A 17,335-nucleotide genomic window follows, 5' to 3' on the forward strand; every position below is an offset into this window, starting at 1 on the left:
CCAACAGACACAAGTGAGGTTTGGGAACTTTTGTTTCTTCTGAGGTGACACTCCATCTTCCTTTGCCTTTAGAGACGGCAGTGTTCTTGAAACGCTCCCAAAGTTTTGATTCTGATTGAAAATACTCTTTAGCATAAGAAGAGGAGGTTTGCTATTTGGCATGGCTTGCCCAGAAGTGTATAGAAAATATTTCCTCCCTAATGTGAACTAAGTGTTTTGAGCTGCAGTACCTCTTGTGCAACCCATTCAGAAAAGTGACTTTCCATTTACAATCATTTTCCTTCAAAAAAAAAATATAAAAGTATCTAATGTTAGTTTTCTCTGTGCACTTGTACAAATGCTAAAATGGTTCTGATAGCTTCATTAGAATGACAAGCATTTCTGATTCAGACATACTGAATTCTGCTTTACTTGGTTGATGATGCTTACTCTGCAAAATACTCTGGATCTTGGTGTCCTTGGGCATGTGATATTTCTGCATGGATTAACTGATACTGAGGAAGCTCTTTTATGTACGCTACTTAAGCACAACATGTTTACCTTCCCATGTTTCCCCTCTCTGACTGCTTGTCATCCCATAAGCATTTATTTTTGATATTGCATGCAAGTTCCCATTCTGTTTGTTTATATTCAGCTTTCCCTGTGCCCTATTACAATACACCCATTCAAGGGTAGAGCAATGATTCTTGCTCTGTTCTTGTCTTATTGAGTAAGTTTTCTGTTTCATTTTCAAGAACATGTTGCCAAAGAACACTTGTATTGGTTTGTGGCCAGGTAACTGTCTAATTACAGAAAGTAGTTGAGCAAGTATAACTGAGGCCAGAATTGGACCCATTGTGTTCTCCTTTAGGTTTTGAAATCTAGAATGAGATTTGAACACAATAGGATATTCTCATGGTTTGATTGTGAAGGATTTAAGCAACGAAACAACCAATAAATCCTCTTCAAGACTGTTTCCTAGTGCAATTAGTTGTAGCACTGCCAAGGTTATTCAGACACTCACCCCAAATTTTCCATTGCTTCCTCGGATCTCGTGACCCCCTTCTGCCTTTGGCCACTGTAACTGTTATTCCTTATCGTTTACACTTAAAACACTTGTTGACTGTCATATTATTGCCACACCAGCTTTACATGTTTGATCTTTTTTGTTTTGGCATATATGGTGACATACGTTATTATTCATCACGCTTCTCTAAATCTTCTGTATACAGGCACGTTTCTGATATAAAGAAGTAAAAAACTAGAGTCATGGGACTGGGAGCAGTGTCAGTGATCCCATTAAGATCCTTTATGTTGTCAATAGTTAAGGTTAACTTATGTCTGTTAAGCCTGTAGGATTGCCTGTGTGGTTAGATTCAGTTATGGACACGTATGTTAATACATTTGAGACCGTGAATTTTTACCTCTTTCATCAATGACTGGAATGTCCTGTCAATCAATTACATTTTTTCCAACCCCCCTTTTTGGTGCAGCTCCAGGTGGATGCATTGCTGTTCTCTGCATCTCATCTGCTTTTCATGATGATGATTTTCTAGGCATCTTCTTCCCAATTCAGCTCTGTATTTGGACTTCTCTTTGCTTGAATCATTAGCTGCCTAGCTTGAATTATTATTTGTGTGTTCTCATTTGATTTCCGTCCCATTTACCTGGTTCATTACAGCTTTACCGTCTTGTTTTGTTAACAGGTCTCAGAGAACTGTCTGTTCTCTAAACCTTGTGTTGTTGATTCTGCCTTTTCAGATTATTAAAGACTGTATGAAACCAGACCTACTGCTGATCAGTGTGACAGCCTCTGGGCTTCTTTCGTGTAGTTCGGCTTTCAAATTCAAAGAAACCCTCATCTTCTAGTCTGACCTCAGTTTATTTCTATCTGTGCTTTCTGCAGATTAGTTTTTCCAATAAGGAAAAATGTGAATTTGGAAACTCTATTAAATGCTTCACCAATATTCAGACACAGCACTTCAGATGTATTGCACTTCCTCTACTGATTAATTTGTTAAAACTGACTAGTATGAATTTTTTCCCTTGCTGATCATTGCGAAAATTGGTAAAACAGAGGAGCTTCTGACTGCTTCTGCTTGTGGTGGGTAATGATGGTTGGTACATAGATATTTTGAAGTATCTCCAGATCTTGACCTGGGGCTTGAAAGTCTTTTCTGTCCCCAGTGTTTTTTTATAAAATAGAGCAGCACTGACATTCCTGGGGTAAAGTCCAGTAGCACAATTATGGGGTTGTGGCATTTTCAGTCTGGGCTGCCCTAGCACTATATTCTCTCCTTGTGATGACTTTGCTATGAAGAGGATGTTCCTTGGATGATGTGGTCCTCTCCTTGCCCTAGTTCAGAGCTGAATACAGATAGAAATTGAAGTTACACCATAGCAGTATAGTAATAGCACGTGTGTCTGGAATGCCAAGCAGGTTTCAGCATCACCTCCAAAATCCCTCGGATGCAAATGCTGCGAGTGTTATCAGAGTGGCTCCAGCACATCGTGTCCCACACAGTGTGAATCTTATGTAAATTCGTCCTTGTGAGCTTCTCTGCTGGCTCGCAAAGCTAGAAAGCATGGAGTAGCTAACATGTGCCCACTGTCAAGAGACACACCGGGGGGTATGTGCATCCTACTCTACACCGTGCATGAAAATGTTAATACCTAATGAGCTGTAAATTGCAGTGCTGGTTTGTGAAATAGAATTCCCGTGGGGCATATTGTACAAATCTCTTGCAGGATTATAAAATATCTGCTTTACTTGGAGGATTTTAATCTTCAAGTTGAGAGGACTGCTCAGTTGTGTGGGATTACAGTGAATGTGATTAATGTTACAGATTGCATTGGAATAGACCTGATTTCTCTGTCAGACAAAATACTAATGTAATTCTGTGTTGCTGGCTGGGAGATATGAGGTGCCAATTAATTGTCTCTTCCTTTTTTGTTTGTTTGTGTTCTTTTTTACTTTAATAATATCTCTTGGCACAATTGTGCCTTCCAGTTGCATTATAACTGAATGGATAACAACATGGGCTTAAACAAATGGAGAGCTCTACTAAGTTTGCAAATATATGGAAAGAAGTGTTTAAGATCATGCAGACAAAGCTGTCGACTGCTTATAAGCAAATGCACATTTTAATTGTCTTACAAAACATCCATGAATTTCAAGGTGATGTTAAAGTTGCAAGATTGAAGTGTTAAGAAGAGTGGGCAGATAAGTGGTCTTTCCTGCTGTCAGTTTTGTGTCTATTATTTTGTGTCCTACTCTGTCCCAAGACTTTGCCGAAAGGACTGGAAGGTGGCTGAGCAGAGCTGGGGAAAATCAAGTAGGAGTCAAGTAGCTGCACATGCAACTTATCTGCTGAAATAAGGAGACTGGCATTTAGATCTAACAGTTGGGTTGAGAAGTTTGCAGGTTTAGCTGTACTTTTATATTTCCTCCAAACTACTGCACTGCTGGTGTTTTGACCTTATCCTGGGCCTCTGCCAAGGGCAGTGAAGCTTCTTTTAGCAGCTCAGCCCTACTTTGAACCCTCCTGTCTCTTACCCTGTGCTTGGCACAGTGCTGCAGGTGTTGAGCGAGCAGGGGTTTGTTTGCATTCTCAAGCTGAAGAGCTGGCAAGCTCCCAGGGACCCACGAGCATTCCCACATCCAGAACGCTGGAGAGGCTGGGGAAGCAGGAACTTGTTGAGTTACTTGTGTCTCATTAAGCATCAGGAGAAGGATTGTTGTGCCCAAAGCAACCTTTGCTTATGCCAGCCCTGGAAACTACATGAGAACAGTTTTACATGAGGCTGTTATCTGTGTCTGTGCTTGCACAGGAAACTGCGTAGTGCCCCAGCCCTGCACAAGGACTGTCACACACCCTGCTTCTTGTAAAAAATATGCTAGGTTCTCCAGATGTAGTCCAAGAGGATTATGAAGAGCCTGTCCCAGCACAGTAAGTCGTGAAATAGGGGAGCCTCTGAGAAGTACATTCGCAAAGTACAGTCTGTCCTATCAACCAGTTGAACTCACTGGCTGAAATTCCTGTTTCATGGCAAATTTGTGAAGAGCGTCTCCCAGGAATGGGAAGATTTCAAATCTCATACACTACAGAAGAAAACATTTTGATTGATGAATGTTGACCATATCCAAGAACCATAGAAGAGAGGATTCACTTCATTACCCCATAGGTCTGGTGAGTTTTCAGTAGGTCCTTTGCCAACACAATGCCACCTGCCTGAAGACAGCTTCCAATTAAAAGAATTTGGGATGACAAAAGCAGCTTCTGTTGTCTTCCAGACCTGAGAAATGTTGACCACAAAGAAGCCCTGTTTCTAACAGGCAAAGTTACAGTTACATTTTTATGCACTTTAAACTGCCATCCAGGAACATTTGTCTTTGGTCCCATGTAATAGATCTCAAAAGGTATGGGATCATGTAGCTGTAGCTAATAAGGAAATACTGTGAAATACTCAGAACTCGCCACTTCTATTTTTTTTTCCTTCTTTCCCTTGTAACTATTTTGTAGCAATCAAATGAAGTCAGGGATGCAGACAAAGATCAAACTGCTGCACAAACACTTCACACGTTTCATGAAATTAAGCTAATCACAGCTCGTAGGAAGTTATTCCTAGTAGGAAATTATTTCTCCTTCCTACCAAATTTTAGGGAAAAAAAAGAAATCAGAATTGGTTGACTTCACTTGACTGTCACTTCCAAATCAAAAAGGGAGAAGGGGATTGCAGGCGTGCTGCAAAAGGGCTGTTTGCATCTGCACATAAAGCAAAGCTTAAACCCACAGTGCAGAGAAGTAACACAGAGCCAGAACTGGATTCGAATGGGTCTGAGTTGGGCTAGATCTGTTTTGTGAAACATGGGAACTTCATAGTGTAAATACGAGTTTGCATGGGCAAGCAGGTGATCCTGTGAGGGTTTGCCATGTGTTTCATACCTAGAAACAGGTAAAATGTTCAAAAGACCTGGAGGAGTCGAGGTCCCTTTCTTTTAGAAGCTTCCTTTGTGTTTGGAGAAAGGATTTTGGAAGGTATGTAGATGTATAAACATGGAGAGAGGCATGTAAAGGCTTTTTCAGACTTTACAGTGCCTCTAGCTCACGTAAGTTTTTAAATTCAGATACGTTTTTAGAATTACATAAAGGTTTATATTATGTGTAATTTATAATTTATAGACAAGTGTTCAGCTACACATTTATAATTCTGAAGTATTGGGAATGTCTGTGATTAAGAAAACATTGGATGCTTTTGTATTTCTCCTTAGTACTTGCTCTTTTATTTTACAGACCTGTTCCATTGCACAACGAAAACGTTAAGTTGATCTGTTAATTATTTAGCTTGCACAACTTTAGCCACTCTCTTACGTGTACTTTGACAATCAAATATCCTGCAGCTGACATTCATCATGAATTTCTTCAGTCTAGCAAGTCCAGAGAAGAAACAAAATACCCATGTTAATCATCAAACACGACATCTGAGCTTTTCCCGCTCTGTGTAGGAGCTGGGTGGTTTCAACAAACTTGGTGAATCCCCCAGCTGTGGCACATTATGTGGCCACTTCTTGGCGGGAAGTGCTGAGACAGCACTCGGCCTGTGAGCAGAAGCAGATTTGCATTAAGATGAAAACAGAACGATTGATTAGAATATCTTTTATTTTCTCTTGCACATTGAACTGGCTGTTTGGGGCTGTGGGGCTTCTGTGAGGCTTCTGTGAGGAGCGGCCGGAACTGCCCTGAGCCGGTTCTGGCCGGTTCCAGCAGTACCTCAGCCGCACTGGCGGCACCTGGAGGGAACCGGCTTTCAGAACTGGTGAAATGCTGCAAGAAATGAGGGGAAAAGTGTGAAAAATGGCCCTGCAAACCTGAGGGGAGAGGAAGAGGCCCCTGGGCAGCCGTTGCCCTGTGTAGCAGGAGGTGTTCTAGTGGCACTGTGGGAGGGAGGTAAGTGTCAGATGTTTAAATAGACCACACACCACAGGAAAAAGCAGGCTTTTTAATGTTTGTGCTGTTTAAGTGTTTTAATAAAGCACTATGGAGTGACCCCATAGGGAAATTCTAATTAATCAGGTAAATTAGATACACTTGAAGGGGGACAAAAATACGTTTCTTGTGCTGGTAAACTCCAGACCCCACAGAGGAAACATCGTCCCTCAGTGCTGGAGCTGTTGACATAGCTGCTGTTATGGTTACATCTGTGTTTGCTCTTCTCGATCTGACTTTGCCAACATAGCTAAAATAGAGTCATCTGGAGTCTTGTCTTTCTTTGCGTTGCACTTAGGATTATTTAGTAAGGTCTTGGACCAAATGTTATTGAAGGTTTCAACAAACACTAGTGAGCTTTGGATCTGCCTCTGTCCTAAGAAGTGGCATCCCATCAGATTTAACACAGCAATAGTGACTGAAAAAGACAAGCCAGTTAACTCCATGATTTTAAGTATAGAAAGCACACGGATCATTCTGAAAGTTTCATCAAAGACTGAGGGTTCAGATGATTTTAAGGAAATTATGTGCAAGAAAAAATAAGTGAATCTGTCTTGTCCCTCTGTCATTGCCTGCTGTGTTTCTTTTCCCCCCAACTTTTTATATCTAATCATATCATTAAATCTTCCTAATATATATCTGAAGATAAAAGGTGACAACTTTAATGGAAAGAACTGATGACAATTTTTTTTTCTTTTTCTTGGCAACGTCTGCAGTAAGTTTGTAATATGCTTAAGAAAACAGAGAACAAATCTTACCGATAAATCGAGGCCATTTAATTTTGGATGAGTGTCCACTGCGGATCGTCCTCACTGCAGTTGGCCTCAGAATGTCATTGGCACTGGTCACAAACAGTGTACTCTTTAATATCCAGGATACAAAGTCCCTTTGACATCTGCCATCTCTGTTCCACAATCAAACTCTCACTGGTGCAATATCATTTGTAATTGAACTTGCAAATTGCTTCACTTTCTGAAATGCTGACTGCTTAATTATGATGAGGAAAATAGCATTCTACAGCCATAGGCTCAGCTAACTGTGTAACTCCGAAACTCTGTAATTATGCATGTGAATAATACTTGCTGTGATTTGTGTTAATACCAGCGGCAATACACAGAAGGACCACCCTGCAGACCTTGTCCTGCTTCAGTGTGGAAGGGAGCAAAGGCGCAGAATGATCCACCAAGTAGAGAGATGGAGGGAGTGAGGCCTCTGCCGTACTCCCTTTTATCCCAAAGGTGTTCCACGTTCACCCAAACAGCCTCTCAGAGATTCTGTGGTTCAGCTCCCAGCTTAACCCACAGGTTTTCCATGAGGTGTCATCCAGTGACTTAATTTATCTTTAACTCCAGGTCTCCATCTGAAAAACAAGGACCTCAAGGACCCTGTTTTTCAGGTATACTCTGAGTGTTAAACACAGAGATCGCTTTGAGATGCTTGCATACTGCATCTCTGTGAATTAACGTGAGTTATCCGTACAACAAAACGGAAACCCATCTTTCTGAACACAGTGTGATTATGATGCCACAGTTCATTGAGGAATTGGATGTATGAAAACCAGTATATTTCATTTTAATCTGAAGCAGGGATGACAAAGCAACTAAGCCTCCTAGTCTGACTGAAAAGTACTCATTCAAACCAACATGGAGATACTGAAGCTGACTCCGGATGAGCTATCACATCACTGTCATGGGACACGGCTTAGCTGTAGCAACCATCCCATTCAGATCTTACACAGTTTTCCTGTGCGCTGCCGCTCATGTGCTCTGAATGTACACCACAGATCATATCTGTATCCCAGAAAACTTGGTGGAGGTTGTTTCTCTTAAGTGGATTTTAGCTCAAGCTAGCTCCGTGGTAGCTCCTGGTACTGTTTACATTGGTAATGCCTCTCTGGTAGATTCATGCAGCAGATAAGTTGTTCATAAAACTTTAGTTTCATTAAAACCTCAGTGGTTTTTGCCCTGATTTTCTCCATCTTTTTTTTTTTTCCTTTTTTTCTCTTTTTTTTTTTTGAAAAGGAAAGTACACAGGACTCTGTCTGTGGGTGACTGATTACGCTATAACAAAGCAGCTGTGGCATCTGACAAGATTGCGCTCAGAGTACAGTCTTAAAATAGTGGATGGACTTGATGTTTTTCCTTTCAACTATCTTACAATTGTTATCATAAGAATGAATGATAATTGCATTGCTCTGTATTGTCACTACATTGCTTGCCATATGAATAGGTTCATTTAGTGCCACCATCTTGGGTTGTTATGAAAATGAGGCATCTGAACTTAAGACTTAGATCTTTTCCTCTTCGATCAAGAGCCAAATCCCAGGGTCCAAGCACAGATTTTAAGGAATTGCTTTACATGCTATATTTGCATCATGTGGTTAAAACCTTTGCAAAAATGATGCAGAGTTGCCCATTACTTTTTCACATACTAGAAAAATGTGTGTGAGTTTATATGTTTTGGCATAAAAAGGGCTTGACCCTAAAAAGAGAGAGTAGCAGAGTTAGGATTAGAGCTGAAGTCTTCCTCTTTTCAATACCATAGTCAGGCAACTAAGTTTTTCTTTTCCAATAGAATATTTTGGTTTGGGGACAAGAGGTAAGAAATTCTCATTGTTCGGAGTTACCAGACATGCAGCTTGTTCCAGATTCTTCAGAGATACAGGAAATCTGTTTTACTGTAAGCAGTAACTGAATTAACTAAAGCTTTGTGGTTGAGTAAATCTATAGATGAAATCTAGACAAAATAACAAAAATATCAGGCAAAGAAAAATGAATCAAATTTGTTTGCTTAAACATTAATCATCATATAGACACTACTGGATATGTTTTGGGGTTTTTTTAGTCTAAATCTACAAATAGACACCCTAAAATCAACTTCATGCAAAAGGCTCAACAGAGGAATTCATTCTGACCTAATAAGCACAGCTCCACTGAGATCAGTGGTGATATTGAAGCTGAGGATAAGACTCGGCTTTCTAATATGCCAGCAGCATATAAAATGATCATTTATGCTGGCACTCCAGTGAGATATGAATTGAAAGACAAATACAAGAATTACAAAGCAAAGCTTAGTTCCCACTTGAGAGGTGGTTAATTTAGTTTACTTTGCAGCTTGTTGCATTCATATACACACACAGAATTGTATTCAAAAGAGGTCAAAGTTCCCTGTTCTTTGTGTGGCTCTCTGCTGGTTTGTTGGTTTCTTCTGGAAAACATGCTTTCTTTTTTTCTCTAGAAAACCTCTTTCTGTGATTGGCTTCAGTTTATTTTGTCTGTAACACTGATTCCTCTGTACCCTTGATTGTCTGTAGGCACTTACCATGAAATTATTTATCTTTGGTACATGTAAAGGGATGTGTATTACCTGCAACTTATATGGCTGAAAAATGACGTAGTAGTAACCAAAAAAATATATGAATACCTAGATGAAGGCCAGTCTGATTATTATATGCTTTTTCACATACACCTTGTGTAAGTGTATATTGAACATAGCATTTGTATGTCACAAAACCTGTAGTCGAAATTAACTGGTGGTTTCCCTGGATCTGTGTTTCTCTCAGGACAGATATCAGTGGATGGATTTATGCGATATCTGAGCGGAGAAGAGAACGGCGTTGTTCCACCTGAGAAACTGGATTTAAATGAAGATATGTCGCAGCCACTGTCACACTATTTCATCAACTCCTCGCACAACACCTACCTCACAGGTACAGTGTTGGAGAGATCTGATTTCTTACCTTGCAAAAATTCCTAGCATATTTGCAGTGATACTATAAAATGTACTGAAAGCATCAGCAGCAAATGATTCTTTACCACGAGGGTTCTGAGGCACTGAACAGGCTGCCCAGAGAAGTTGTGGATGCCACTTCCCTGTGAATGTTCAAGAACAGATTGGATGGAGCTTTGAGGAACCTGGGCTAGTGGAAGGTGTCCCTGCCCAGGTCCCTTCCAACCCAAACCATTGTATATGGAGCTTAATCTTTAGGGATGCATGGGTAGCACTGGATTGTTCAAGCTGCTACACGCGTACGTCAAATAGTCTTTATTAACAGCTGAGCAGCAGTTGCCTTGTTCAGATAAGGTCTGGTCTGAAGCTCAATGAAGTCCTTGGAAAGTTTCTCCCAACTTAGACAGGATTCCAGATTAAGATCCTTATTTGGGGAGGAGAGGGAACAATGTAGTTTTTGTGACAACCAAGGATACCCAAATATTAACGCAAAGCAGAATACAGGAAAAATCTCTGTAGCTAATAAATTTGCCCCCAAACATCAAAGCTGATGGTTTGTTGAGCTCTATGAAATATGCTTTGATTCAGAGATTAGGGAGGTCCTAAGATGGTACATAGCATTCTGACAGTTCATTCATATCTGCAAAGAATGGAAATCTGGTCTCTGATGTCTAAGCTGAGATCTTTAGGTGCTGTCATGTTTTCAGAAAGGCTGAGCACCCAGAAGCTCCTCTTAATTTGAGTTAATGAGTCTGAGCTGTATTGTTTGCACAGCAAAGTCAACAGTGCTTTAAGATTCTGAAAAAAACTAAGATGGTTTAGGAACCCAACTTTTGGCACTGGTTTTATAGACTTAAGATATGTTAACTTATGAGAAAGTAATTAATAATTTACTATTTTTGTTCGGTTTATGTAGGAATAAACGTTTTTGACAAGCAGATGTGCACAGGGAGTTCTCTTCTATTTGATTTGATATTTGCTTTGTCTTGTCATGTTTGCTAGTGCCTTAACATTATGGTAAAAAAAAAAGTAATGCTAACAACGTGGTTTATGGATAACGTAGGCTTTTTAATGTTAATAACAGCTTTGCTTTAACTGACCAAGTTCTTCAGAATTCCAAAAGATTAACAGAACCATGCAGTGGTGATGCCCAGTTTAAACAGACTATGCGGGAGTTACTTTCATCTGTTTTTGTGTTTGTTATAGCACTTTCTACAGCACCTTCTAGTGCTTTCATAAAGTGAATTAACTGTCATTGTTTCCATCAGACACCATATTTCAGAGGTTTATGTCTTGGCTGTAAAATGTATTTTGTGCTAAAAATTGTCATATAAGTATTCAGCTTGACAGCTATTTTGTTTCTCCAAATTGAAAGCAATGAAAGTCAGTGTGGCCGCTTTTAAGTTATGGTTCTAATATGCAGAAATTTATGCTCTTTGGAAGACTGCAGACATGTCCAAAGCAAAAACCATTTTTAATGATGATATTTTGCAGGCCTCTTGCCTCCAGTGTGGACTTTGTTCTGTCAGTGAGGATTAGGACTCGCTTAACCCAAATACTGCAGCTTTATACAGATTTTTCTGGAAGAAAACAGCAAAGGTGTTGTACAATTGGGGAAGCATAGGCCCACAGGGAGGACAGGCAGTGCAGTTCCAAGTTGGTCTGAAGAGATAAACCACAACTTCCTCCTCTACCAGCATGAATTTATAGCCAGTACCACACCACAGGTTTTATCAAGGTTGATCAGGACAGAGTCGTGTTCTGAAGGTCTGGAAGCACAGAAACCACAGAACAAAGAATTAAGGATGGGAATTCACAGGTAGTCCATTCTATTCTAGATCTTTTAACTGTACCACAAGTGATCTAACATATTAATTGTTGTAGGAGAAAGAAAGTTTATCTTGAAACTCTTTGAATTTGCTTTAACCCCTATGTGAAAGTCTGCAAATCATCTCAGGTTGCATCTATGGGTTTCTCTGTTTGCATTTCTACATAATTTCAGATGCTACATTTGGAAATGTGATCTTCAGTCTCAATTTCACATAATATTCCTGGCTTAGTAAATTGGAGGGAGTAAATCAGAGCAAACTGGGGGTTAGTGCAAAGTAAGTTTGAATCTCTTTCAAGTTCCATTTCAGAGTGTGTATTTTCACATTTACGGGCACAAAACGCATGCCCTTCCCTTTTAGTCGGTTCATTATGTTCAGTAAATGTGTGGCAGCTGGCCGACAATAGGATTAATGATTTGATTTTTATCTGTTTATTACAAAGCTGACAGGCTCAGATTTTGCTTTGAGGCTAGACCAGATACAGCAATCACATTACCGTTTGCTTTCTTCCAACAAGGACTTAGTAAAATTAATAAATTTAATGGTGACAGACTATTCTTTTTCCCAAGAAGGTTTTGAAGAGTTTGCTCAGCTGCTCATGACTTTGGAGGGGAACCTTTGGTAGCATCTCTGCCCTCACTGGAGCTGTGAAATAGCAACTGATCATGTAATAATTATTAGGACAATAAGAAAACTGCTCAGTCTAGCAATACTTTATGATTACTGTGCTTAATGCCTTACCAATTATCCCTCTCTTTGTTGGTTGTTTAAACCCAGAAAAAGCATGCACAAAACGCCAACATTATAACATAAAAAGAAATACGTGCACACTCAGAATTTATTTTTAATTATCCCGATGATTTGCCTAGGCTTTAGTAGAAACCCTTGGCAGTACATCAAGTCCTACTTATTTATTTAGAAGTGTTACTGCTTTCTTTTTCTGAGGGAAATGTAAGTTTTAAGAACAGAGGTAGAAATCCATGAAGAAAGAAGTGATTTACAGTGAACCTAGGCTAGTTTAAAGAACGTGGAAACTTTTTTTTTACTGTCATCTTTTTTCTCACTGGTATCGTATTATTTATTTAGTCCTTTGAACCCTTAATGGGCAACTCTTGTTTTACTTCTTTTTTCCTAGTTTTTCACTAGTCTCACCTGCTGTTGTCACAGCGGGGAGTGATTTTGCAGGACTTCTCTGAGCAGCACCCAAAGCCAAAGACAAATGATTACGTATCATTGTCAGCATTGGAAGCTTTGGCTGTGCAACTTGCTGTTCTGTGTGTGAAATGCAAACGATGAAAATCACAAGCCTTTCACGCATAATTGGCTAAAAGGAAAAAGAATAGCAGCGGTAGGTTGCAGAGCTATCAGTTCAGCACTTGTAGGCAACGTGGGACTGTACCACTCGTCTTCAGGAACCGCTTCTGTGCTTACAGTCTAGTACTTTCTGTTGCTTTTTAGAAAAATATCTCGAGGGACACGTTCTTTTCTTCATTATTGCTGCTACAGTCTCTCCTCTGCCACTCTGCGGCTTTTCTGTTCTCAGCGATTCCTCAGTCCTAACTGTTGTTGCTTATCTGTATTCAACACTTCCTTGAAGCCTTGTTCACCTTCAAAGCCTCCAGGACAGTATCTTCACAGTTTCCAAGATGAGGGCACCATATGGAAGGGAAGGAAAGCTGAATGATGCCTGCTCTGAGCGTGAATTTTTGTCATACCACCAAGTTTTCGGCTGCACTGGGCTCAGGTGATCAGCCTGCAAAACTCAAGGGTCTGCTCTCTTCCAACCCCACCATGTCCTTTCTGATGAAATAGAAGGTAGGAGACCTTCTGGGAGCTCTTGCAGCAGAGAGAAGCTGAGCAGGAGCTGTAGCTGTTCTACCACCAGCAGAAACAGCTCATCCTGTCCAGCAGTGAAGTTCTTCCTGGCACTGGTGATGTGTTTTATCTTAGCGTGAGGGAGAGCAGGTAAGAAGGAGGAGTAGTGACTACTGTCCAGTTCTTCTGTCCATCAGTGGTTTCTGGGGGTATTTTTTTACCTTCCAGCTCTCATTATTTTTCATTATTCCTCTTCAAAATATCCTCAAAGCTCATAACACTGAGGAAAAGGGCTGAGTTTTCAGAGATGAAGTTAATTTGAACACGATGACTTCACCTCACAGGAAGGAAGCTGCAGACCACTGTCTGCTCCCTGTGGCCAGTTCAGTGCAACTGTGGAACCAGCATCCACAGTCACATTGTTGAATTGATGTAGCTGTTAAAAAATAAATCAGTGGAGGGAAAGCTCTTGTTGCTTCACAACGTAGAAGGATCATCTACATGGAAGGTCTTAGGTGGAACTTTGAGATACCAGTTCAGTGCCCTGCTCTCAGAATAAATCCTATATGTAAAAAATACCCTGTATTAAAAAAATCCTATATCTAAAAAATAGCTTCAATAAGATAGTGATTCCTATCTGTCTCTCTCTTGCATTTGCCTCTGAGGCAGTTTGGCTTTAGTGAGAATATGACTACTCAATTAAGCAGACTCTGAGTTAAAATTCCTTGGGTCTCCTGCTCTGTCATGTTTTACTGGCTGTTCTAATTATGACAACTGAGTCTTTCTACTGGCACTATTAAACCTCAGTTTATCTTTTGGTTGTCTAGGACCTAATGAGGTACCTTTTTCACCTTTCACCCTTACCTTTTTCACCCATGCTGGTTCTCCTTCTGAATCCCTATTCTACGTGAGGACATTTCTCCTTTTAAAAGTGAGTGGAAACATTGTAAAAGGGAGATTTAAAAATCATATAGATTGTTTCCTGAAGGCAAAATTAATTATTCTAATAGCAATCAGCAGCTGGCACCAAAGTTTCTAGAGGAAGTGCCTCCAGTGGCGGCAGAAGTGAACAAAAAGAAGGGGAAAAAAATCTTGTTTGGTCAGATCAGAGATACTGGATTCTCAAGAAGAAAAGGAAAAGCCAAGGTCATGAAAGTGTTTGATTAGGTTCAAGCAATATTTCATTCACTGCTGCTAAGTGAGTTTTCAGGATCCTCTGTGCCTTCTCTTATTTGCCTCTGTAGGTCAATCAGTTCAAGCATATTGAAATGAGAGATATGTTATTTTCTAAATCCCCTTCTTTAAGGAGGATAAAACTGTATTGAGGATTGGGAAACCGGTGGGTCCCCCAGCTGGGCCAAGGGTTACCCCGTGCACCGTGTGCCGGTTCCTCTGCCGCGGTGTCGCATCTTCTGCTCAGGTGGGCCTGAATCAAAACTGTCACCAAGCACATTCCTGCTGCAGGCTGGAGCGAGCCTGACCACGTGTCCTGCTTTGATCCGACAGAAAGTGTTAAAAATAACAGCCATAGGGTGAGAGCCTTATTTTGACATACAAGCAGTAGCAGAATATCTCCCAGTGTGGGGTCGTTTGTCCTGTGCATGGCAAAACAGCTCAGAAGGAAATGAAATTCAGGTAGATGTACTGTGTCTAAAAAAACCTTAGCTGCCAGCACCTTCTGTTGCTGCAGGAGTCAAGAGCCAGACTCCCAGCAGTGCGGGACTCGGAGCTTGCACGCTTTTGATTGTTTTTCCAGGACTTGTCTGAAAAGAGGTGGTTTATTAAGCCACGTTTGTGCAGGGCAGAAGGAGCACACAGTCACTTCTTCAGGCTGGGAGAAGGTCGTACCACGGGTGGGCGAGCGGCAGAAGCAGCTTCTGTATCTAGTGCAGTGAAGAGCTGGGTGACTCCAAATACCTGGATCCAAATATCCCCCAATTTTAGGAGGATACATATCATAAAATCGTAACTAAATTTTAAGTCCATATACTGTAATTAATTTGCACTTGGAAAATGTAAATGAACCCAACAAGGATGCACGTACTAAGAAATGAGCAGCTTAAAGTTACAAAAGTGTGGGACTGATCTGTATGGGGAAATGTGGATCATATCCCCACGTTGTATCAATTAGCAAAAGCTCATTTTGCTTAGTGTCTTGTCAGGTACTGATTTGGCTGATTAGATTTTTTAGAAAAGCAAGTTTTTGTCAAAATCTGTTGTTTCTTATATATAGGGTGATGTGATACAGATTTTATGGTATTATTGTAGATTATGTATAATAGAAGGGAATACATAATGCTTTCAGTTTCAGTTTTCAGTATTAAAAAATTGTTTTGTACTCAGGATATTAAAAATACCATACTGGAAGTATTCCCTTTAGTGTCTGTGTTAGCACATTTTAGAATGCATCTATTAAAGGGGTAGTTTGGAAGAGATACAAATAGAGGCTCACACAACAGAAGTTTATAAATAATATATGCATAAGATGTTTGAAAGCACATTCCTAATATTTCATATTTCAGGAAAATAAGCTATTGAGACTATTAAAACATATGCTAGTGTTTTGTACTCTGATTGTGAGTCTTTCTGAAGATTGAATGCTTTGGAGGTTGAATATCCTCTTATCCTTAGCAGGAATCCTTCCAAAACGTCTGAGCCTTATGAATAAGGTAGTGTGGAAAGTGCCATACGGCAAGTGAGGCATGTCATGATTTACTTACACACTTTTGAAGGTTAAGGATCTTGTAGTCTAAAACGCTTATCAATAATAGCAGCCAGCAGTCTCTCAGGAAGTATAGTAGAGTTTATTAACCATAAAATAGTTTGTTAATCCAAATTCCATATGCTTTGAGGGAAAAGAAAGACAATATGAAAACACTTTTCTAAGTGAAGGTATTTTTTAGGTAGCAGAGTTCAGCTGATCCATACAACAAGAGCCAAGCTTTCATAAGCAGATGCTCAGGTAGGAATACACAGAAATGTGTGCAGCTGTACCGTGAGCCGTGCTCGTGCTTGTTTGCATCCTGCAAAGAAAAAGAGCTGCCGCCTATTCCAGACGTTGGGCCTGCACCAGAAAGGCTTTTGTGTGAGTAAAGATAACCTGTCATAATCAGAGGTGAAACACAGGAAAAAGTAAACAAAAAAAGAGACGTGTCACTTTGCTGACTCCATTTGGATTTTCAGAACCTTCCAGCACTGGCCAAATTCTTCTGTTATTAACATATATTTTCCATCGGTTCCAGCGGGAGCTGAGAAATCTTGTGGATTTCAAGAGGAGTAACGTGAATACCTTGTGGAGTATTTATGATTGCTCCAGCTCACAGAATGCGTCAGACAGAAATGGCAAATAGGAATTTTCAAATAGAAGAGTTTTTCTGTTGCAGCTTTTAATGGAAAGTGAAAAACACAGAAAAAGTAGGCAATGCTATTTAGTGAAGCAAACCCCAAAACGTGTAGTTCCCAGCATAAAACTTAAACACAGATCCACAGAGACAATAAAATGAGGATTAATCTGCATTTTATTATATGCAGTATTTGTATGTTCCCCATCAGTGAAAAAGCTTCAGTGTAAACGAGCTCCCTGCCTCCTTAAAAAGGCAGTGGATTCCCTTCAAGAAATCCAGGAAGGTCTTCTCAGGAAGTCTGCTAGAAAGCAGGAAACTGCATCCATTTTCTTCACATCGAAAACAAACACCGAACTGTTCTGGTATCTTCACCTCTCTGCTGCAAGAGATTTTTGTTCATATGATTGAAGTCAGTCCTGTTACAGCAGCTGAACAACAACACCCTGGCTGGATATCCTTCCCTGGATACAACTGAGCTGCTTTGTGGTGTTTAGTTTGATTTTAATACTTCCTGAGTTTGGCAAAAGCTGAGTTTTCCTTGTTTATATTTAGATTTATATTATGTCATTGTTGGAAACTGGTAGTTTAATTAAATTTCTCCCTACATAAGGCAATATCACACCAGGAAATTTATCTGACCAACTCAGTGTGG

At 40.1% G+C, this 17,335-nt stretch overlaps 1 protein-coding gene across 2 annotated transcripts in view; it reads left to right on the forward strand.

The window, feature by feature from the left end:
• Nucleotides 1-17,335, forward strand: part of PLCB1 (phospholipase C beta 1) — a 367,047-nt gene that overhangs the window by 236,625 nt on the left and 113,087 nt on the right. For both annotated transcript variants that reach the window (XM_065833460.2, XM_065833461.2), the window contains exon 10: nt 9,529-9,675. In XM_065833460.2, the coding sequence (XP_065689532.1) occupies nt 9,529-9,675 (147 nt within the window). The remainder of the gene's footprint in view (nt 1-9,528; nt 9,676-17,335) is intronic.

This window comes from Patagioenas fasciata, chromosome 3, assembly GCF_037038585.1.
Source record: "Patagioenas fasciata isolate bPatFas1 chromosome 3, bPatFas1.hap1, whole genome shotgun sequence".
Taxonomy (NCBI): domain Eukaryota; kingdom Metazoa; phylum Chordata; class Aves; order Columbiformes; family Columbidae; genus Patagioenas; species Patagioenas fasciata.